Genomic DNA, 22,342 nt, shown 5'->3' with positions numbered 1-22,342 from the left:
ATAGTTTAATATTCATTTTATTAATTTTATTATTAGTAAGTGTTGTGCTACCTTTAACAGCAGAAAACCAATTCACATATTCTATAAACAAAACCATGCACCATCAACGAGACATTTGGAGTTGGATTTTAGTGACAGAGAAAAGTATGTACATCATGGCCTTCCCCCCGAACCACTGACTCACTCTGGGAACTCTGGCCGTTGTCTAAATATTGTTTTACCACGTCAATGTAATTCTGAGTAAAAAAACTAAATGTGAACAAAAGTAGAAGGAAAGTCATATATTTGTAGAGATAAAATTCAACTCGAGTTTCTGGTTAAAAGTTTTGTTTATGCATTTATGGGAATACAAGTAGTCTTGTTAGTCAGAAAATTGCTTTTAGTAAAAATATTTTTAATTAAAATGTTATGAATTTTATTTTTATAATAGTCTACTCTAAAGATTATTGACATAGCTCAGTATGATTTTTCATGGCCAGGAGTATTTGGACAATAAAAAACAGACTCCATTACATTTCTGAGCTTTTTTCATTTCTGTTGTTTGGATTTTTTTTTATCTTTTAGTTTTTTATGTTTATTTCTTTGTTTGTTTTGGTAGCTCAGTTTTGATTATACAAGAAAAATAATGGTAAACATTTGAGATCATCATTAACTGAATGCATCTTAATTAGTGGCACTGATCGTTTTAGCTGAATTTCCTTACGATTTCATCAATCATTAAAGAAGTCAAAATTACGTATTAATCATTTCAGTCTCACTCTTGCCTTTAAATGATTGCTCCACAGATAGCATTTTAGAAGTTGGAATTGTGGGAATTTTTACTTCTAAGTAAATGTATCTTTGATGCTGGTTTATTTTATTAGTCCCCCGGAACTAACGTCCCTTTATTCCCATTTCCACAGGAACATATCTAACAAACGAAGCTAAAGGCGCGGAAGACGCACCAGATGCCGACACCGCCATTATCAATGCTGAAGGCAGCCAAGTCAACGCGGAAGAGAAAAAAGAGTATTTCATTTAAAATTCGGGCCCCACGCTCTGAGTTTTACCTACCAGGCTGACTGCTGGAGAAAACTGGCAATCATCTTTCAGAAACCATTCCAACCATCTTCTACTACTTTTATTAACACCCATACTGTACTGCTCTCAGTAGCCAGTGTATACCAACAATCAGCAGTTGAAAGCGTCATCCTTTAATTACTGTACCATCCATAATGCAGGACATTTCTTATTGCCTAAATTTTACACCATTGCTCTTTTAACATACAGTGCTTGAATATACAGCCTTAACAATGTTAATCATCTCACTGGATCATGATATTGAGTTGTTTTTATACATTGAAGAAATGTATGCAGAGCTCCCATTCCTATATTTGTTTTCCTTTAAGTCATAGACTTTATTGGTTTGCCATTGGACAGTTTTCACAAGTCACAGGATTAGGTAATGGCCTAATGTGCTTACGTTTAATCAAAGATTAGAGGTTTACAAACTATGTTTTCTACTTGTCTATCTTCAAAGATAACATGTTGTGGAAACATATGCCCTAGAAAACACAAACTGAAAACACTGTAGTGTAGTTTCGGGAATGTTTGAGATTATACTGGTAATACTGTATCAAGTTGCTATTTTAAAATTTAGTGTTTGATACAGGCACCATGTGTATGGATTATAATCATTACATGACACCTTATATTATTATATAGATCCTACCATTAGGTTATTGTAGTTTCATTTACCAATAAATTATTACAAACATTTAACTGCTTTGGGAATCATAAAGATTTCATTCATTTCTCTATTTGATTCTATAATTTATTTGCTCCATGAGAATTCACCTGCCTAAACAAAATTGAAGTAGGGCACAATTTTGAGACATTTTAGTATCTGTATATAGTGCATATAATAAATCCAATTAAACATTATTTGATACATATTTAACTTTTTTGGCTGTAGGTTATTCAGTCATAAGTACACATTTTCTAACGTCCATTATATCCCTTTAGATATTACTTAAACTGATATTATAAGTAGATAACATATATTAGTATTTTTGTCTGTATGTCCTAGCACTGTCAACAACAAATTTTTCTAGTTCTTGTTAATTTTTATTTGTTATACAATGGAAGCACAATGTTACAAGGAAAGGTAATTTTAAGCTAACAACCAGTGCACAGCCTCAGGTTTTAAATCACAACCACAGTTGAATAATAACCTAAAAATAAACTCTTAGTTTGATTTAAAAAGAAACTTACATATTTTAATTTGGCAGTTTCAGGGCTGCTTAACTATGTTGATTTGCCAAAAAGGAAGTGGTTAGGATATGTTTTCTGTATAAATGAACTAATTCTTTATATTAAATTCCTGTCTATGCATTCTGTGAGGTACAAAGTTATGAAACAGTTGAGCGATAGAAAACCCCTGCCATGCTTTTTAACTCCAAGGTGAAAGTCTCTTTCTCTGAATTATTTGGAAATTTTGGTGTATGGAACTACTATGAAATTCTGTAATCTTAACTATGACACAGAGTCAATATAAAGTCTTCATGCTTTGGGTGAAATATAATATTTCTAGAATAGTTTTCATTAAATATATCAGCAGCTAAAGAGTAAAATCCAGTTAGATTAAAAATTATTTTCCCATTTACAAGCACTGCACCTTTAAGAAGAAAACAAATATTACAATATGGTAGGTGTACTTGTGATGTCTGACAGCATGACGGCCTAGAGTTTTAACAATAACCTTGGAATTTATTTGGGGGGGAATAAGAATGAATACAACATCCTGTGTTAGTATCAAATGGAGGACAAGGGTGCTGTATATTAGATTATTTATCAGAAAAGTATCGAACTTTTAAGGAAAATGTTAGAAATTTTAAGTTTTTTTTTAATTGTGTAGCATTTATCTTGTTGATTTCTTACAAAAGAAAAAGGACGATGTCAGTCAAGCAGCACTTTTACAAAATATACAGAACATAAATAATATGATGTGGTTGAGTGTTAACATAATAAACCATATACAGTATGACATTTTAAGGAAATAAGTCTGCATTGATGTGATTGCATGCTTGTTTTTACAGTTCACTCCATACCATCTGTGGAAAAATGCAATAATATGTTAATATAGTATGGTAGTTTGAGAGAATCAGGTAGGTGCCTCTAGACACATTGAAACTAGAATAGGTCTATAAACTGCTCATATCTTTCAATGCATAATCTTTAGAAAGACTCCACACAGCAAAATTCATCCTGTTAGTACAAAATGGAAAGGTTCTTATTGCTAAGTATGTTGTATAACTGCATCATCAATTACTATTTAAAGCCTAATTTCAGGATACATTTGCAAAATTGCTACTCTTCATCGATGCTGTATTTACATCCTTCTTCATCTATATTCTACTTGGCTCCAACTGCTAAAATTGTTACCTAAATAACACAATCATTATTTATAGCACTGTAAAATTAGAAATCCAAAATTGTTTGCCTTTCAAGACATTTGACTCTTTTAACCCTTCCAAGAAATAAATCCATTAGAACTTGTAAAAAGAAAACCACTGGCAGATAAAAATTGGTGGGCTCTAATCAAATGGTATTCCACTAAACATAGCTAGGTTTGATTGAATATCATTTCCTATTATGGAAAAAAGTGATGAAGTTACACTTTTCTGCATTGAAAGGTTATTTGATTTTTCACTAAAGGAAATAAGTTACAAGAATTCTGGGCATTCCCCCATTCCAGCAAATAAAAAAAAATGAGATAAGATTTCTAAATTGGACTCATGTCAACTGAGAAGCCTGAAATATGCAGTCGTATGTATGCACATGGAGCCACTTTCTGTCTCTGCTAAGGGAGTTCAGTAGGTAGGGGACACACAGTGAAAGGAGTGTGTGCACATACTCCTCAAGGACTATGAGCATCATTTGTTAAACAAGAAGTTCCTCTCTGCCAGAAATGTTTACAGTGTGCACTGATTGTTCTCCATCAGAAATATCTAACCAACATTTTTCTTGTCTTCTTTTCCTTCTTGAATGTCCAGGGAAGAATGGTGACCAAAACTAGGGGGGGAAAAGGAAATGTTTATGAGTGCAATATTAAAGACACAATACCCCATTGGAATATTGATGTGTATGTGTGTGCATGTGTTTGTGTGTGCATGCAGGTGTATGCATGCGTTTGGTGTGTGTGTGTGTGTGTGTGTGTGTGTGTGTGTGTGTGTGTGTGTGTGTGTGTGTATTTAAGGAAAGAGAGATTAAAACTACACAGAGAAAGAGATTCCAACTTCTTTTCTTTTACCAGAAATTACAAGAAGCAATTTAAGGAACCTGATATTGGGATTTAATCTAGAAACTGGATGATTTCATAAAAGATGTTTAGTCTTTCATAGGAACTCTACAATTAAACCAACAAATAGAGAAAGAAAAACAACTTTCCTGATTATGGCAAAGAAGCTAACACCTCATTTATTTTGTTTTGGTTTTTTGTTGTTGTTGTTTGTTTGTTTGTAAAAAATATATATAAATATTCAATTAAAAAGACAGGTTCACTTGTAATTATGTACTCATGACTGTATCAGCATTGAGATTCCATATAGGCACATGTACAGCAGCTGTTTGACAGTAATGGCTCTTCCATGTAACATAGCAGTTATTGTGTGATTTAGTGCCACTTATTGCAAAGTGTTACCAATGGGCACATGGACAATACTTTTCCTTCCCCACCTTTTGGACATATGTGTAATTTAAAAGGTGAAAATATAAAATTCCAGTTTTCCAATTGTGGAAAATAAAGCGAGAAGCTTCATGTTTTGTACTGCAACCTTCCCATGGTATTTTAGTCCCAAAAACCTTCTGGAAAAAATGTGCTTTTTTTTTTTCTTTTAGCAAATGGTAATCTGTGATGGATCCAGAAAAGTGAAATGATTAATCAGTGATCACAACTGAAATAAGTGAACACCCTAAAGAAAAATATTGATGAGTAATGCTTTTTGTTAAGTGGCACAAAGTACACACTAAAAACTATGCAAAATATAGGTAACTACAGTGTATGTACATGTAAGTATCCTGTACTAGCTGTGTATGGATGTCAGAAACCCATGTAATTATAATATGCATTTTGAATTCTGGGAAAGAGGAAATCTTAGTGTAGATAATATAATTTGTTTTAAAATACACATTGGCAATATTGAAATATACTCAGTGCAATATCTGTAATTCTATTGCTGGATACTTAATGCAAAGGGATTTAAAATACTCTTAAACAAGATCCAAGAGTTTGTTAATTCACCACTAAAGTATTAAAGCACTAGCAACAGCAAGTTATATTTTTTCTTAATTATTGAGATAACAAAGGAAATGTGTTTGGTTAAGTGTTTAACATTAATACAAAGAATGAAATAACATGGATTTTAATCTTTGATTCATTTCTAATCAAATTTGACATTCTTAAGCTTTCTTTCAAATGTGTGTGCTTTAATAGATTAAAGTACTTTGATTATGAGTACAAATTTATTCAAAGAACATAGGGTATATTTAGAAGTTAAAGTCATATATTTTAATGGGGAAATTCTCTCTTCTATACTCTTCTTTATCTCCCTATTGCAACCCAAACATGCCCTTTACTTCTATATACCCTTCCAAAGGCAGTGGATTGAAAGTAGCAAGATAATAAAGAGAGTTAAAATGGACAGTCTATATGAATGGGTTCTAAAATCATCAGCATTTTTATGTATTGAGATTAATATTGAATGCAATAGTTATTGGATATAGCTGGTAATTTCTCTGCCATGCATACTTACAATAATTCTTCTACCTCTCACTTTTAACATGGGCTATGATACTTCAGTATAAATAGAGGAAGTAAATATTTACAAGATATCCCAGGAAGCATCATTTTGGGACTTTCATATCAATGCACTCCCTACTCCCTGGGAAATCTCAAAAGCCAACTTCTTGTAGTGTATTCTATGGTGTATGAATATGCGTTTGTTTAGCTTCTCTATCGTTAGCTTCATATAGGTAAAATATGAAAACTTGGTGAGGACAGTTCTTTCCACGCCTAGTTAATATTTTGCTGTTATGTAACTGTAACTTCTTAAAAGTGATTTGATGGCAACATTTTGCAATCCAATCTAATATTTGATTTCATTTTTAAAGTGTAACAATTTCTTGAAATTCAGTGCTGTGTTTTAAGTACAAATCATGTATATGATTTAATTTTCAGAGAAGTGTTATCTATATAAACAAAAATTAAGTATTTTAAAACTGCCTCCTTATGAACAAATAATCCCAAATAGTTAAAATAATGCCTCAAAAGCCCACTTTTTCTGCCTAGGCATGACATGAACTTTTCAATGATGTAATTTAAATATGTGAAAGTAAAATGCCATTTTATGAGCGTACTTTCCTTTAGGAAAAAAAAATAGATTACATAAATTTATGAAATTATGGTGGTGAATCTATAAAATACGCTCAAAGTTAAAGTAAGATGTTTCTATGTTATGTGGTTATGTTATAAACAATGTTTGGTTTACTCTTTACCATCTTTTCCATATATATGTATATACATATATATGTATATATATATATGAAATGTGTGATTATTTTGGAGAAAATGGGCCCAAATGTGAAAAAGATGTAAAGAAAACACTATACCCCCTTGGAAATATGCTGTATATTTCAAAGATATTAAGTTAAAAGACAAGTGACAATTGCAGGGGCACAAGAAAAATCTACCAGGGCTCAGCACTTAAGCACTTTTTCCACATCCAGGGTCAAAGCAGTAGCGATTCCTACATGGACTTTTAAGTGCAGCATGAAATGCAGCATTACACGAACACACAGTACTGTCAAACCTCAAATGCTTTCTTTCTTTAGATGCTTTCCCTTGTACATGATCCTAGTAGACATGTTTTTATATTTGCTGATAGTGAACGTCACGCGCAATAAAATATAACGGTTGAAAGCAGTAGTCACTAATCGGTTAAAGACAAGTACAAAATGTAAACACTTGTTATATTTCTCCTCTTTGCTTTTCTCTGTGGTTCTGGTGTGTTGACTGAAATCTCATAAATAGAACGAAAAGCAATCTAGAAGTTTTCAAAGCTAGTAATATTGCTCCTTATAAATATGTAACATTTTAATCTTTTTACAAACTTATTTCTCTGTACTTATTGTACGTGTTGTAGATTCAATGATGCAATTGAGTAGTGACCCAAGGATTTCTGAGTTTGGAATGGCATCTCTTTTCTTCATATTTGGTTCTTATTAATATTTGTGAATTGGTTGTTCAGCTTTTTATTCGACCATAAATATTCCTTAAAGAAAGCTCCATTCTTATCATAAATATTTCAGTGTAAACAACATTGAGACAAGTTTGCCATATTAAAAAATTTAAAGACTTATCTCTGAAAATAGTGTCCAGAAATGCAGGTGTTCCCAGTAATGTAGCTTCAAAAATACAGTGTTCTATTTATATGACACGAAATCCATATCTTTTGGAAGGGTATACTTATGACAGCATTAAAATATATTCTGTGCTGTGAAGAAGATCCAACAAAATGAAGCATATCACACAGAAAACACAATTATTGAATCTACTCTTATCATGAACATTTTCACAAAACAAAATGCATATTGTAATATTAAGTACATGACACTTGCATGTTGATATGCCTATATACTTACAAAGTATTCAATGTGTACTGAGTGGCGCTTCAAATATGTCATGTACAACTCTTATAAACATGCCTACAGGGTTCCCATTTACACTCCATCCTTTCAGTAAAGTCTCCTCAGAAAAAGTTGTCTGATAAATATTGAAAAAATAAAATTTGAATTTTAGTTATCGGTTGGACATTACTGAACTGTTTCTTCATTTAGTACATTTTAGGCATGAAAGCAGACACTGAAAAAAATGAACATTCTTTTCTCCAGTGCAAGGTTACAAAAAATGTAAAACATACTCTGTTATGCCAAATACATGATTTTGAATATCTTTGCTCAATTGCATAACATATCCATCTATTTTAGGTTTCCTCAATGACATACAACTTTCTTATAATTTCTAAAGGGAACTTTTTTAGAAAAAGTGATAGTTACTAAAAAATAACTATCTTTCTGATATAGCATTTAATCATTACTCCTTGAAGTGTATAAACCTTGTAATATGATGGCTAAGGGTTAAAAAAGTGTCACTGACATAAAGAATTTTGCTTGAGATTGCCAACATTCAAAACTTTGTAAAGGTAATTTTACATCCACTTACTTGTGTTCACTAATGTTGACTAGGAACAGAAGCAAAAATATCTAAAACAATTTATTTTTATTTCTACACTCTAACCAACCTATTTCAACTACCTAAGATAATGCAATTAACCTTATATACATCCTAAGCTTATAACAATAAGAATTTGAGATAAGCTTTTAAATTTATGGAAGATTTTCTTTGTGTCTTTGGAAGTTCACTTACCATGAGGTATTTTGTAGTCTACTTTAAATAACAGATTTTGTTATACAGGGTAAGCCAAAGGCTGTACAAGAATTAGTGCCATTGGGTCTGATATTTGTGTTGGACCATGAAATATTCCATTAAAATTTGTCTGTAAATACAAGGCAAGATTTTGTATCTGGTTTATTTTTATTAAATAACATGTCATATTATTTTCCATTTATATTTTTCCAGCAAAAGAAGGCATGCAGTATTTGGAAATTTGAAGCTTTCTTAAAGATCACATTCTATATATCTGAAAGGAAATGAGGGAACCTACAGGGAAATATTCAGAAAAGTTTTTTTTTTTTTTTTTTTTTTTTTTAGTGATGCTTAGGATAACCATCCATGTGAGCTCCAAACCAATAAGGCATATGATATCCATGCCTCCCAAAGGGATAAACCTGTCATAACAGCAAATTTAATTCTGATAGTTTTAATGGCATTATTAATTCAATTTTTCAAACTAATAATTTATAATGCCATTCACAATGAATATTTGTTGATGCACATGTCCTTAATTCCATAATAGTTTTGGTACAAAAGAAAGGCACTGCTATATAAAAAAAATCAAAGATAATGTTAAAATACATAACAAGATGTGCTTTGAAGCCAAAACTTTCTAGGAATGCTTTAAATTCTGAAAACTACTTCAACCATACTGCTTGGTGAAATTTTAGGTATTTACATATCTCTAACATTTTTTTAAGCTTAAAGAAGTTAAAGGGGAAATTCTATATTTGCACTAAATACCATTTGGTGCCACGTTAGGCTGCACATCATTTCACCAAAAGCTTACCTAAGAACATTTCCTCCAGGCCAAATTAGTCTATGTCATGAACTACAACAAAGAGCTGAAAAAAGTCCTTTATGCTTTGACCTCCAAAACTCATTAACACAATAAGATTATCCTTCCAAACAATACTTATGTTCTGCATTTTTGACATTATCATGTTGGAGGTAAAAGTAGATTATTCTTTAGTATTAAAAAACCAGTACATTTGAAATAATTTTCAAAAATTGAAGAAAACTAAAATTAAAAACATAAATTTATCTCTCAAATACTGTGTATAATCCTAAACACACTTAGTCATTTTCTGTTTGTTTCTTAAGCTAACTTTTTAAATTGATCATATTCATAAAGGCTTTATCATAGTAACAACTGATGAAATTTAGTCATCTAAGGAGTGGCCATTGAAATATTCAGATTCAAGGTATTATTGAAAGTCTGAAAATATACATTCTGAGCATAACTACAAAAATTTCAAATCATTGTATTTGTATTAATATACATCTTTACAGATGAAGGATTTCAGAAATGCAATGTGGAGTAGTGCACACCTACTTTAAAGACTGAGAATGGGGCATCTAGACTTTAAACACAGCCCAGGCAACACACTGAACCCAGGCTCAAAGGAAGGAGAAGAGAGAAGAAGAAAGATGAAAAGAGAGCAAAAGACAAGACAAGGCATTCATTGTCATGTAACTCATAGATGGTGCCCAATAGTAAATGCTCCGGGCACTGTTAACTTCATGAAACATTGCTGATAACATGATGTTGGAGTACAAGAATCATTCTAAGACCTATAAAACATGACTAATGAACTTGATAGGAAAAGAAGTTATGCCTTTTCAGCTACAAATTAAGAGCATCAAGAGATGAATGCTGTTTTAGTATACTGAGAGATAAAAAGATAATTAGAAAACATCTAAAGCTAAGTTGTGCCTATTTGATAGTTTTGCCAAAGAATAGGAACACATTTCAACACGTTCTTAACAAGATCAGAGACCTTTGTGAAACTTGGCCTCACAATGTCAGAGATCGTACAAGCCTGTATCCACAAGACTAGGATGTTGTCATCTAAAGACTTCAACTTCTACTAAACAACCAAACAACTGAACCTTTATGTGTTTCCGAATGTCTCCTTAGGTCTTAGATTTTTCCATTAAGACATAAAACTTGCAATTATGTAGCTTGTATTATGAAAAATCTCCAATCTCTTCTCTCAAGTTATGTCGTCCTCATAACACAGAAAATGCTTCATGGACTATAGATTCCCTCTAAAATAAGAGAAAACACCTGCTGTTTTAGATCCTATCTCAGTTGTAGCTTTCCCTGCTAACCTAATGGAGTGAAAAGAAAGCAGACAATACTGTATATGAAACTGAGACAAACTCATAAGTCTCACCAGGAACTTCAGGCTGAGACTCCTCCTTAGCCTTGCACCAAACATCAAGTCCCCAGGTCTAGAAACCTGCTTTGTTCCCCCTGTACCTGACTGCCATCTTTATCAACATACTGGATATTGATTTCAGACTCCCTCAAATATCTACTGCTTTCCCAGAGACAAATTAGAAATATAATTTTCCCCTTAGAAGATAATTTTGAAGATTCTTGAAGCTAATATTTCATCTTACAAAAGAACAAACTTAAATGTCAGAGGCTACTTAGTGGGAATAGGAGGGTAAGAATATGAATCCACCTGCTCACGTGCATTGCTTGTACCACTGGAAGCACACAGGTTCTTTGTCTTCTTAGATTCTTAGCAGCATCCATCGGACATAGAATTAATCTGTATTCCTGGAATTGGAGAGTGACAGGTTTTGGAACTTTTATGATTCTGCACGAAACTGTCCTCACTAATGAATGATTAAAATGCCACTGTGATACACTCTCAAAATGTCTGTGAAAAGGATAAAGGGGCATTTGGCGAGTAGGATAATCAAGGTGATAAGTGAGTGATTGAGCTGAGGAAGCTTTAGATGATGTTAAGTTAAAGAAACCTCAGGATTACTTTGCATTTATGGTCTTGAGACAGAGTACCACTAAGTTGCCCAGGAGAGTTTTGAACTTGTTATCTAATGCTTCAGTTTCAAGTACCTGTGTTTATAAACTGGTTCTGGTAGACCTCTGAAACATTAGTTTTAACTGCAGAAAGATTCACTAGTTGAGACTATGATTCAATACTTACCATTTGAGTTTTTCTCATTGTCTGATCAGGAATATTCACAGGATCCCAGGCTATGAGTGACACTCCATACATGGGCTTAATGCCTGTCAGTGGCCATCTTGAAGGTCATAAGTTCAACTCTGACTTCATGTTTTGTAAGAGAAGTCTGATCATCCAATGATGCCTGTTCTGAGTTATTCCCCTTCGTCGGAGGTTCTGCCTCTCACCAGCTCTCACCACCGAGTACTCCATTCATGCCTAACAAACACAGTCATTCAGGGAATTCTGCTTAAGTATGAGAGTTGTCTATCAATATATATTGTCCTCAGAAGTCCCAAAATAGGGCTGGGATTTTGTGAAGATCTTTACTTACTCTATAAATAACTTTATATCCATAATAATTCAATATTAACTAACAAAAAGAAACAAAACAACTCAGAATAAACAAAACAGAAAAAGAGAAAAGGTGAGAGAAAATGAAAGAATGACCCCGAAAGAAAAGAAGGGTGTCTTTTTCTGATTTTTGAAGAAAGTATGTCGCAAGTTCACTGCATTGTTCTCAGAAATTCTGTTCATGATCATGTTTTCCAGTGTAATAACTATTACACTGTAACAATCTCTTATTGTAACAACAGTTGAGACAATAATCAATCGCATTCAGATACCTATCTATGGGTGCTTTGCTTGAGTGGATGTGAGTAGGATATGAAACATCTTCCTCTTTCTCTTCTTGTCCTTCTCCTCCTCCTCTTCTTCATTTGTTTCTCTGTTTTTGGTTTGCTCATTATTTTGTTAACCTTCCCTCCTTTTATTTATCAAGAGTCCACCAAAATCATATTACTGATTCAAGACCTCAAGCCAAGAGTTACTTGGACATTTTAACTTTCATTTACTTCTTCTGTGGTCTAACCCAGTGTAAACAACAACACAGCTGAATGAGTAGCAGATAATACATTCCTTCTTTTTATTTTAAAAATAGATCATCGATATTGTGCATACATAAATAGTCAAATGCTATTCAGTCCAATTCATATCAGTGGCTGTTTGAAATTTCATAATATTCTATGAGGAAATCAGATTAATGTATCAATGTTGACAGGCCTAACTAACAAGACAGCAATACAGAAATAATAAATTTAAAATTAAGGTTCAGGCCTGCAAGCTATATCAACAGGGTAGGACCCCTGACGCCAAGCTTGACAACCCAAGTACAATCCACAAGGCATTACAAGGTCAAGGAGTAAAGAAACTCCAGCAACTTATTCTCTGACTTGTACACAAAAGCTTCACACACACACACACACACACACACACACACACACACACACACACTAAATAAATTAAATTAAATTTATTTTTTCAAAAAGAAAAGACATGCTGTAATCCTGAACAAACCTTTAAAATAAATACATAAATAATAAATAGGGCTGTAATTACCATTACACCTTAGCAGGACAGCAGCTCTGGTCTGGAACTCATCACTGACTGAAAATAGAACAGCGATAAAATGTAGTTTAAAAACAAATAACAGAGTAACAAATGATTATTTCCCTTTATGGCTGAAGTCAGGTGGAACTTCACTTTGACGCTTACTTACAACAGTGCACACTCAGGGAATGCACAGTATTGAGCATCTGGTATCATTAAAATCTATTTTAAAGAAATGCTAACAAGATTTCATTCATTTCCACATAACACACTAGAATAATTCTTAGTATTTTCATAGAGAAGCACATGCATGAATCTTTGTAATATACACAGCCTTTCAATTCAGACATTCTATTCTTTTTCTACCATATAATACAGTGTTCTTAAAATATTGTATTCTGTAAATACCTCATGTTACCTTCTCTTCTTTATTTTTTAAACAAGAACATTAAAGTATTAAAATATACCAGGTCAGTCTCTTGAGCAGTTGATCCAAGGACCATTAAGCAAAGACAATGATTCTCCTTTGATTTATAGAGTATAGGAAGATAACAGGAAAGAAAACGCAGAGCAGTTTCCGTATAATTGCCAATTCTAACAAGTGCTGTGGCCACTTATACAAGGAAAGGAAAGACAGAAATAGAACTACCTGCCCTTTGGGGGTGGCATGCTCTTCGGTGGTAATATTTGAGCAGCTATTTTAATGAATTGACAGATATGAACCCAGTGAGAATAGAGAAAAACACAGCTGAAGCTAAGGAGACAACAAATGCCAGGGGCTGAGGCCAGCTACCAGCAATAAACAGCAAAAAGGATGCCAGGCAGAGGGACTTGGACATTCGTCCAAATTTGTGTTATCACAGGCATGACTTATTGAGTACTAGTAAAGCGTATGTAAGAAACTGTAACGCAGCCTTTACACAAGAAGAGAAATCATACTTAATTTTGAGGGAGTGGTAGACATCTAGGTGAGAAACCCAACGGAGTGGTGAGACAACGTGGGGATTACCAATTTCATGAAGCTGCTGCCACGCTCTGGCCCGAAAGAAACAGGGCTTCTTTGGCTAGTTCACTTGGCATACTGACTACATCCCGCTCACTTGACAGAGCAGTGTCGAGAAAGGACTTAATGAGAGGCTTGCATTCAGCATTTATAAACACATTCGCTGTGCGCTGAAGCCACTACGAAGCTCCTTACAGGATCTGGCCCTAGGAGTAAAGGAACCCCGACTGTTGGGCTTCTGTTTAAGGAAAGAGATAAAGGCACCCCCAGAAGAGGAGAGGTGCTATATAGTCTGTTCAGATCAGAATAATGTTTTATCTTAGATAGAAAAATGTGCAAATAGTGCATTGGCTGCTCACAGTCTGGAGAGTGTGAAGTTCAAATTACAGCTTCAGCTGATTCACTGTGGGATGTGGGCTCACACTGCTTCACACATGCTACATTGGTGCTGCGTTTTCACACGAAGCAGCAAGAGGTGAAGGTGCTCTTTCTGGAAGCCTTGATCAGGGCACTAATCCCATTCCTAGGGGAGCTGCCCTTGAGGTTTGAGTGCTTCCCCAAAAGATCTATTTTGTTATGCTATTTTAGGCAGAAAGAAAAGAGCCACAGTCTGCAACCACCTGCTTCCTCCATACCATTTGGGACACAAGATGTCAATATGTCCACATCCTCTGGCACAAATGGCATGATCCCTGGGCAGTTAACACCTTTCTGATGTAGACTGGGTGCATTTTTCCTGTCCAGGCAAGATTGGGAAACATCCTTTGAGTTAAGATTCTTCCTGCATTAAAGAGGGAATTGGTTTCACAACTGAAAGAAGACCAGCCTAAGCCAAAATGCAAAAAGAACTATGACACACATGAGCCAAGATAAGGAAATGGGAGAAGAATTGCCCCCACAATGATATAAACACTATGATATAAACAGGGATCCTGCAGGTTCTCCTGCCTCCTCAGGGCAATTGCCACATGTTCACTGCTTTGTCTGCATATTCTGTGACTTAGGAGGCATCGTCTCCAATCCTTCCATTTTGCACATCTTTCCTCCTCAAGGGTATATACCAACATTGTAAGCGTGCCTTCCCTCCTCCGTTGACATTCTCTCCCTGCCTCCAAGAAACTGCCTTTGAGTTAGTTCCCTTTCTATTTTGTCCTTAGATTCCTTCATGCCGGAGACGAAGAGCCAGGAAGGAGACCCCATTCCTCTAGATCCCAGCCACACTATTGGAACAGGAAACCAGTTTTAACTTATTAACTCCAGGGCACACTCACCTTCAGATTATAGCCAGTAGCTTGGTTTCTCTCCTTCTCTGCCTTCTGGTATCTTGAAGCCAGAGGGCAAGAAAGTCTAATGGCATAACAGAGGAGGACTGAGAGCAGAGAAGGCATTGTCTAGCACTATACCTCCTGTGTTTGAGATTTACAAGTCAGTCAGGATGGTCATTCTTTGCTGGCGGGAAACAAAAAACAAAAATATGCTTAACCCCAAGTTTTTGTGGTATATGCATAGATTTGAATCAGTCTTCACACTATAAAATACTAAAGTATAATAGATTTCAAACTATTAGATACTTTAGGTTACATAGTATACATTTTGACAGCTCTAGTTTTTAGTTTATTCATTGTGAAAACTCCAAATATTTGTCTGTATTAAAGTATGTTTGACCATTTTAAGATGTCCTCATGCCCCTTTTTATGAGATTGTACTTATTTTTGTTTATGTGTTTGAGTGTTTTTGCCTCCATGCATGCCTGTTTACCACATCAGTATAGTGTCTGCAGAGGCCAGAAGAGGTCGAGAACACAGTTCCAATCTGTTGTCAGCTGCCAAGGGCATGCTGGGAATCCAAGCCAGGTCCGCCAAAAGAGTAAGCAGTGTTTTTAACCACTGAGCCATCTCTCGATCCCACTCTTTAAACGGTATTCAGGCAATAAACTATGACATGTAGCTAAATTGTTCCAAAGACTGAGCAATATGTCTCAGATCTGAAGTTGAAAAAAAAATTAGAATGGGTAGGAGAAGAGATGCCTCTCAGGCAAACCGTGACCTACTCTCATTGTCTACAGAAACTCTCAAGAAATTATTGGTCAATAATCATGAAAAGAATAATTGTGATTGGATGACGTTTCTAGGAAACAAGATAAATCAATCATGAGATATTCCAGAACAAATGAGAGTACAGCAGAAAGGAACGTAAAAATCCCTTCCAAGTCAAGGTAAAGGCGAACACGGAGAGAATCATGACTCTGGCATGATTTACTGCCCAACAAAAGAGGTTGTGTCAGGTTTTTGTAAAGTGCTTAAGGAAACTAAAACTAACAAGAGACTCTGGATTCAGTCTTCTCAATAATCAACTGCCACATTTTAATGCCCAGAGCAAGGAAACTGCTGCTGCCTGGGAGAGGGAGCAGGCAGGGACTGCTTTCCCTAACTGTTGCTCTTTGTGTCACCTTCAACTTCACGGCATCTGTTAGAATGCTATTGACGCAGCATATGAGTGCACCATTTGATATCTATCAAATGCAAAAGTTCCTAACATTTTAACGCAAAAACATTTCAGAACAGGAAGAGGAAGAGGTCATTTGCTAAGTTATTTAATAAGCATTGTGTTTTGCCCTTAGAGGAACAAAAAACTGTATTATTGAACTCTATCAAGAGTTTTGAGGACAGAAGAATATTTAGTAATTTTTTTTTTCTACAGTGGCACAGCTTAAGGATTACAACATATAAAACGTAGAATCATGATCTCAAAAGTTTTGTAATTTTTACACATTTTGACTGTTACTGTTTGAGGATTTAAAGACGTGTGTGTGTGTGCGCGCGCGCACGTGTGTGTGTGTGTGTGTGTGTGTGTGTGTGTGTGTGTGTGTGTGTGTGTGTGTACAGGTGAGTTCAGGTGCCTTTGGAAGTAGGAAGAGGACGTGGAATGCCCTGGAGCTGGAGTTAACTGGTAGTTCTTGAGCCCCCTGACTCTGTGCACTTTTACTAGGAACTTCTGCAAGAACAATACACTATTAGTTGCTGAGCCACCTCTCTGGCCCCTGCTCTAGGTCTTTATAGCTAAGGTTTAACTCTGTAGCTTGAACAAGCCTAGAACTTGGGATCTGCCTGCCTCTATCCCTCCCCCAAGTCTGTTCTTGCAGGCATGTGATAGTCCACCTGGCTCCACGTTTCATAATTTTACAGGTCACTGTTTGATAAAGGAAACCATAAACTAAGCTAAAATACACAATAACACAGATATCGGTGTGCCCAAACCTTCCCCCACCCTTTTCCCCTTCCTTTTTTTTTTTTTTTTTCCCGATTTTTCGAGGCAGGGTTTCTCTGTGTAGTTTTGCGCCTTTCCTGGAACTCACTTGGTAGCCCAGGCTGGCCTCGAACTCACAGAGATCCGCCTGGCTCTGCCTCCCGAGTGCTGGGATTGAAGGCGTGCGCCACCACCGCCCGGGCCTCCCCTTCCTTTTTTAAAGATAACCTTACCTCCAGAACAGCAATCCGTATACCTCAATCATCTATTAGTTATTACATGCATCCCTTGCTAAAACCTATAGTCCTCCTCAGTGGACCTTCCATTACCTTCATTTGAATATGATGTTATTTTGTTAGTTTTCAGTGCACTTTCCTTCTGACAGTGGAAGCCACTGAAAATCCCATTAAGTATGAAAGTATTTACATGAAATAGAGTGGATTTTGATGCAAGAGTGTAGGCTACACTGAGTTTCTAACCTCAAAGCAGAAATTATGAGTATCTAAAACCTTGGGAAATGCTCAATAAATATTTTTGGGTTGGTAAAGGACTTTTTAAATTTTATTTTCTATAGTTATTATTGATAGACTATTAATAATCCATTAGTTCAGTGTTCATTTAGTATCTTCTGTTTGTCAGATAATCCTAGACATTTATCATGCTTTTATAATAATTTTTAGAAAATAAACCTTACTTTCATGGTGTTTTCTATTAATGGCAAAATAAATAATTTATAAAACAAAATATACTTTCTTCAGATAGTGATCAGATAGACAAAGGGGAAAATTGCAAAGTATTTCTTTGAGTGAGTATGCAGGGGTGAAGGGATTGTATGTTATCTATCTACCTATCTACCTATCCATCCATCCATTGTTTATCTATCATATATATATATATATATATATATATATATATATATATATATATATATATATATCATATGAAATTTTTCTATTTATAATAGGTTCTGCTTCAACACGAAATAAATAATTAAAACTTGTTTTGAGCCTGCAATATTCCTGAGTCACTCTACCAAGTATTGAGATCTCAAGTGTGAATCTTCACACCAGGTGGGAAGCAACTGTTAACTGGCTGGCAATTACACTGCTTTGCCGAATGGCTTTAGATGAGCTAGAAAGTAGAAAGAATGAGATGTGGGAGATTTTGGAGGCAAAGTTCTTCAATTTGAGTGAGCTGCCAAGTGACTACTTCAAAAACAAAATCTCTCCTGTATTTGAAGAAAAACTAGGAAGCAGTTGGTATTATAAAGAAAGACGTAGAGAAAGTGATCCAGAAAGACAAGACAGTGGTAAAAGAAACATTCTAGAGGATGCTTTTCAATTACTATTTATTTATTTGTTTATTTGTTTATTTATTTATTTTTGAGACAAGGATTCTCTGTATAGCCTTGGCTATTCTGGAACTCACTCTATAAACCAGGCTGGCCTCAAACACCTAGAGATCTGCCTGCACCACCACCCCAAGCTCATTCTAGAAGATCTTCTGGGCTGTTTTCAATGTTTGGTTTTTAATATGAGCAAAACCAAGACCATAGAACGCTTTTGAGCACGTGATTCAATGTCACAACATGATTCAACAGAATTATCTCAGAAAAAATGAGCATACTATGGATGTGGAAAGACAACAGCAGTTACAATGAAGAGAGATTTATTCGAGGGCTGAGAAGATGGCTCAGTCAGGAACACGCCTGTCACAGAGGCAGAAGTGCCTGAATTCAGATCCCAAGCACACATGTAAAAAGTCCGGGCTGTGGTAAACTTCTAGAATTTCACCAGTGGTGTGTAAGGTAGGGGTGGAGTCAAGTGGATCTTTTGAAATCATTGGCCAGCCAGTCGGACTGAAGTGTTAAGTTCTGGACTGGGTGGGAAATCCTATCTCAAAACTAAGGGGGATGACCTGAGAGATGGCTCAGAGGTCAAGAGCCCTTGCTACTCTTACAGACAACCTAATTTTAGCTCAACTCTAACTGTTCACAACTAGTAACCCAGCTCCAAGGGAGCTAATGCCCTCTTATGGCCATCTTGGGCAACCACACTCACGTGTACATACCAACACACATACATAATTAAAATTAAAAAGAATCTTGAATAATATAAGGTGATGAACAATTGAGAAATATACGTGACATCAAAAATCTGGTCTCCATACTCACAGGTATGAACATATACATATACATGCACATACATCAGTGCATATACCAGCACACAAATGTATACATATCCACATGTAAACCTGCACACACACACACTGCTACTACTGCCACTACTACTACTACTACAATGGTTCTCATCAATTATGTTGATTCATCTAATTTTAATATTCCATTCATATTTTGATAAAGTATTTTAATAAAGTTGTATATTTGTTGGCTTTTTATTCTTATTTTACATCCTGGCTATAGTTTCCTCTCCCTCTTCTCCTCCAAGTCCCTCCCCTTCAACTCCCAAATCCACTTCTCCTCCATTTCTGTTTAGGAAAGGGCAGGTCTCCCATGAGTATCAACAAAACATTGTATATCAAGTTACAGTAAGACTAAGCACCTCCCTGTGTATTAAGGCTGGGCAAGGCAAACCAGTATGAGGAGTAGGGTCCCAAAAGGCAGTAAAAGAGTTGGAGACAGCCTGGAGGGAAACTTCTTCTATTTGGATTCTTTTTAGGAAAAAAAAAAAAACTGTACCTTTTTACCAAGCTAAGGTCTGATTTGTTTTATGCCTCAGAAAGCCCAAGAGAAGTGTACCTGTCAAAGAAATATTAAAGCACATGTCTGTACAAACACATGAATTTTGAAAAGTAGCTTAGTTCATGAAATTTAAATTTGGAAATAATACAAATTTCATCAGTTATCAAAAGTTAAAGAAATGCAGACATACAATCAATAGTACATAAAAATATACTGATACAATCAATATTACTCCAAAATAAATATAAATTTACTGATATAGTATAACATTAGTGGGTAGATATCAAAAGCCTTTTATTAAGTATAAAAAGCTTTGGGTATATGGTATGCATTTTGTAATTCCCTTGAGTGAAGTTATAAAACCATAGTGTCAGAAAGCACATTATGAAAGATAAAACCACAGAGGTACAAAGGCAATAAATGTGTTCTCGGGAATAAAATGAGAGGGAGGATAAATGAAAATTATAAAAGGGAAAAATGTGGGGTAATTTACATAACCTACATTATAACTATGTGAAAGTCACATGGCCAAAAGAATTTGCAAACACAAATTAAACGTGAAATTGGTGAACTCTGTCATTGCATATCTCTATAACACTGATTAAAATGTTAGTGGTAGGATGTGGTAGATGACTATATAGGTTGGTATAATTTTTGTCTGTATGGGAAAACAGTTCCTAAATTCTAATGTCAGCAAAAAGCATATTGAAGAGGAAAAGATAATGGAACTTGGGAAGAATCCTGAAAATTTGATTGAAAGTAAAATGAGTGACAGAAATAACAGGAAAATATCAAAAGACCATTTCAGACACGCAAACATCCATCACAAGGTATACAACATAAACTTTTGCAATTTCTTTACTTGCAAATGTTAAAACTGGTAACAATCTTACAGAGTATAAAGAGAGGCAGAGGTTCAAATGCATAGAAATTTGAAAAATAATGGAAATTATGATTAACTAAAAAAAACATTGATAATCAAAAAAGAAGAATATTAGCTCTCTATTCTCAAACAGTCCTTCTTGACGGCTAATTATAGAACAGTAGTCTAGTTTCATTAGCTTGTCAGCAAGTGTATGATAGCAAAGTAAGTGTACGGGGAAAGACTGTCTTTCGAGGACGTCACGCATCTTTCTAGTGATGCTGTATGTAGTTTCATGGGGGGAAATGAGGTGCTTTCTTCTTTGAATCTGGAAGGAGGCCCAGGACTGCTCCAGTCTTCATAATGTGATGCTAATGCAGTATGTGCATTCCAGAGATGGTCCCCATGAAGCTCACAATTTTGGCTGATGTATTCCCCTTGAAACACTAACATTGGAGCTTGAACCTCTTTGTGATGCATCCAACTACCTTGAAGCAGCTGTACTGGAAAAAAAAATCACACAGACATAAAAGAGATTCTCAAGGAGTTCTGGCTGCTTCACATTTTAGCCAATGCTTTTAAGCCCAAGCACTAATATGTGAATCAGTAAAATTCCTATACCCCCAGACCACAAGCTTCCAACATCTGTAGTGGACAGAATGGAAGGAAATCAAATTGTTTGTGCTGAGGTAGAAGATCTAATAACAGATCTAAAGGCTGAATAAATATTTTACATCATTAATTTTTAGGATTTAATTTGCATGGTGAAATTTTCAGAATATTTGTCTAAAAATGTAAAAGGTAGAATAACTTTTCAAATGGGTGTAGGGATACACCTGACTTGATTTCATAAGACAGTCAATATTTGACAAATGTATCATTAAACAGTGAGTATCATTAAAGAGCTGCTAGAACAATGATCTGGACTCTATAAATTTTAGAAGCACTAACTTAAAATGTGTTTAGAGGCATGGTGCATCTCCAAATGTCCAAGAGGCAGATTGCTCACTAGCTATTGAAAGTTCATGGTCATCAGAAAGGGAAAAACCAAACCAAAGCTAAGAAGTTTCTTACCTTAGCTTTCTTCCTTTCTTCCTTCCTTTCTTTCTTTCTTTCTTTCTTTCTTTCTTTCTTTCTTTCTTTCTTTCTTTCTTTCTTCTTCCTTATTTATCTATTTATTTATATATTTATTTTAATATTTGAATGTTTTCCATATTCATAGACTGCTGTGGAATGTTTTTATACAGGTGTATTGTGTAGTATTTTAAACCAGAGCAAGCTTTCTCTTTAAACTCATCATTTCTCGTATATATTCTGTCAATATTTGCTTCCATATTAAAGATCATAGTATTGAGGTTAATTTTTCATGGTTACAGACTTTGAAACCTCAAGACAACTAAAAATAATAAAAATAAAATTGTAATTCAAATGATTATAATGATTTATTTTCATTTTGCAAAAGAATGGAATTATTTTTAAAAATTGTCTTATTTTTCTTTACATGTAATGAGAGAACTGAAGCAATAATTGATGAATAACTGTTAGATTAGGGGCCATCACAGAAATATCAAGAAGTCCAGGCTTTTCCTGTTCCGCCTTGCGCCAAGTGGGCTCGTGGACCAGCGAGACCCAGAAGGTTTTTGGCACCCGGGTGGTCGCGGACGGCTGC

General features: G+C 35.0%; 1 protein-coding gene across 2 annotated transcripts in view; it reads left to right on the top strand.

The window, feature by feature from the left end:
• Positions 1-8,611, top strand: part of Cadm2 (cell adhesion molecule 2) — a 974,322-nt gene extending 965,711 nt beyond the window's left edge. For both annotated transcript variants that reach the window (XM_052740982.1, XM_052740983.1), the window contains one exon: positions 903-8,611. In XM_052740982.1, coding sequence (XP_052596942.1) covers positions 903-1,021 — 119 coding nt within the window. In that variant the 3' untranslated portion in view covers positions 1,022-8,611. The remainder of the gene's footprint in view (positions 1-902) is intronic.
• Positions 8,612-22,342: the final 13,731 nt, after the last annotated feature.

This window comes from Peromyscus californicus, unplaced genomic scaffold (assembly GCF_007827085.1).
Source record: "Peromyscus californicus insignis strain IS unplaced genomic scaffold, ASM782708v3 Scaffold_16__1_contigs__length_79575227, whole genome shotgun sequence".
NCBI classification, from domain to species: domain Eukaryota; kingdom Metazoa; phylum Chordata; class Mammalia; order Rodentia; family Cricetidae; genus Peromyscus; species Peromyscus californicus.
This window is presented reverse-complemented; position numbering and strand designations above follow the sequence as displayed.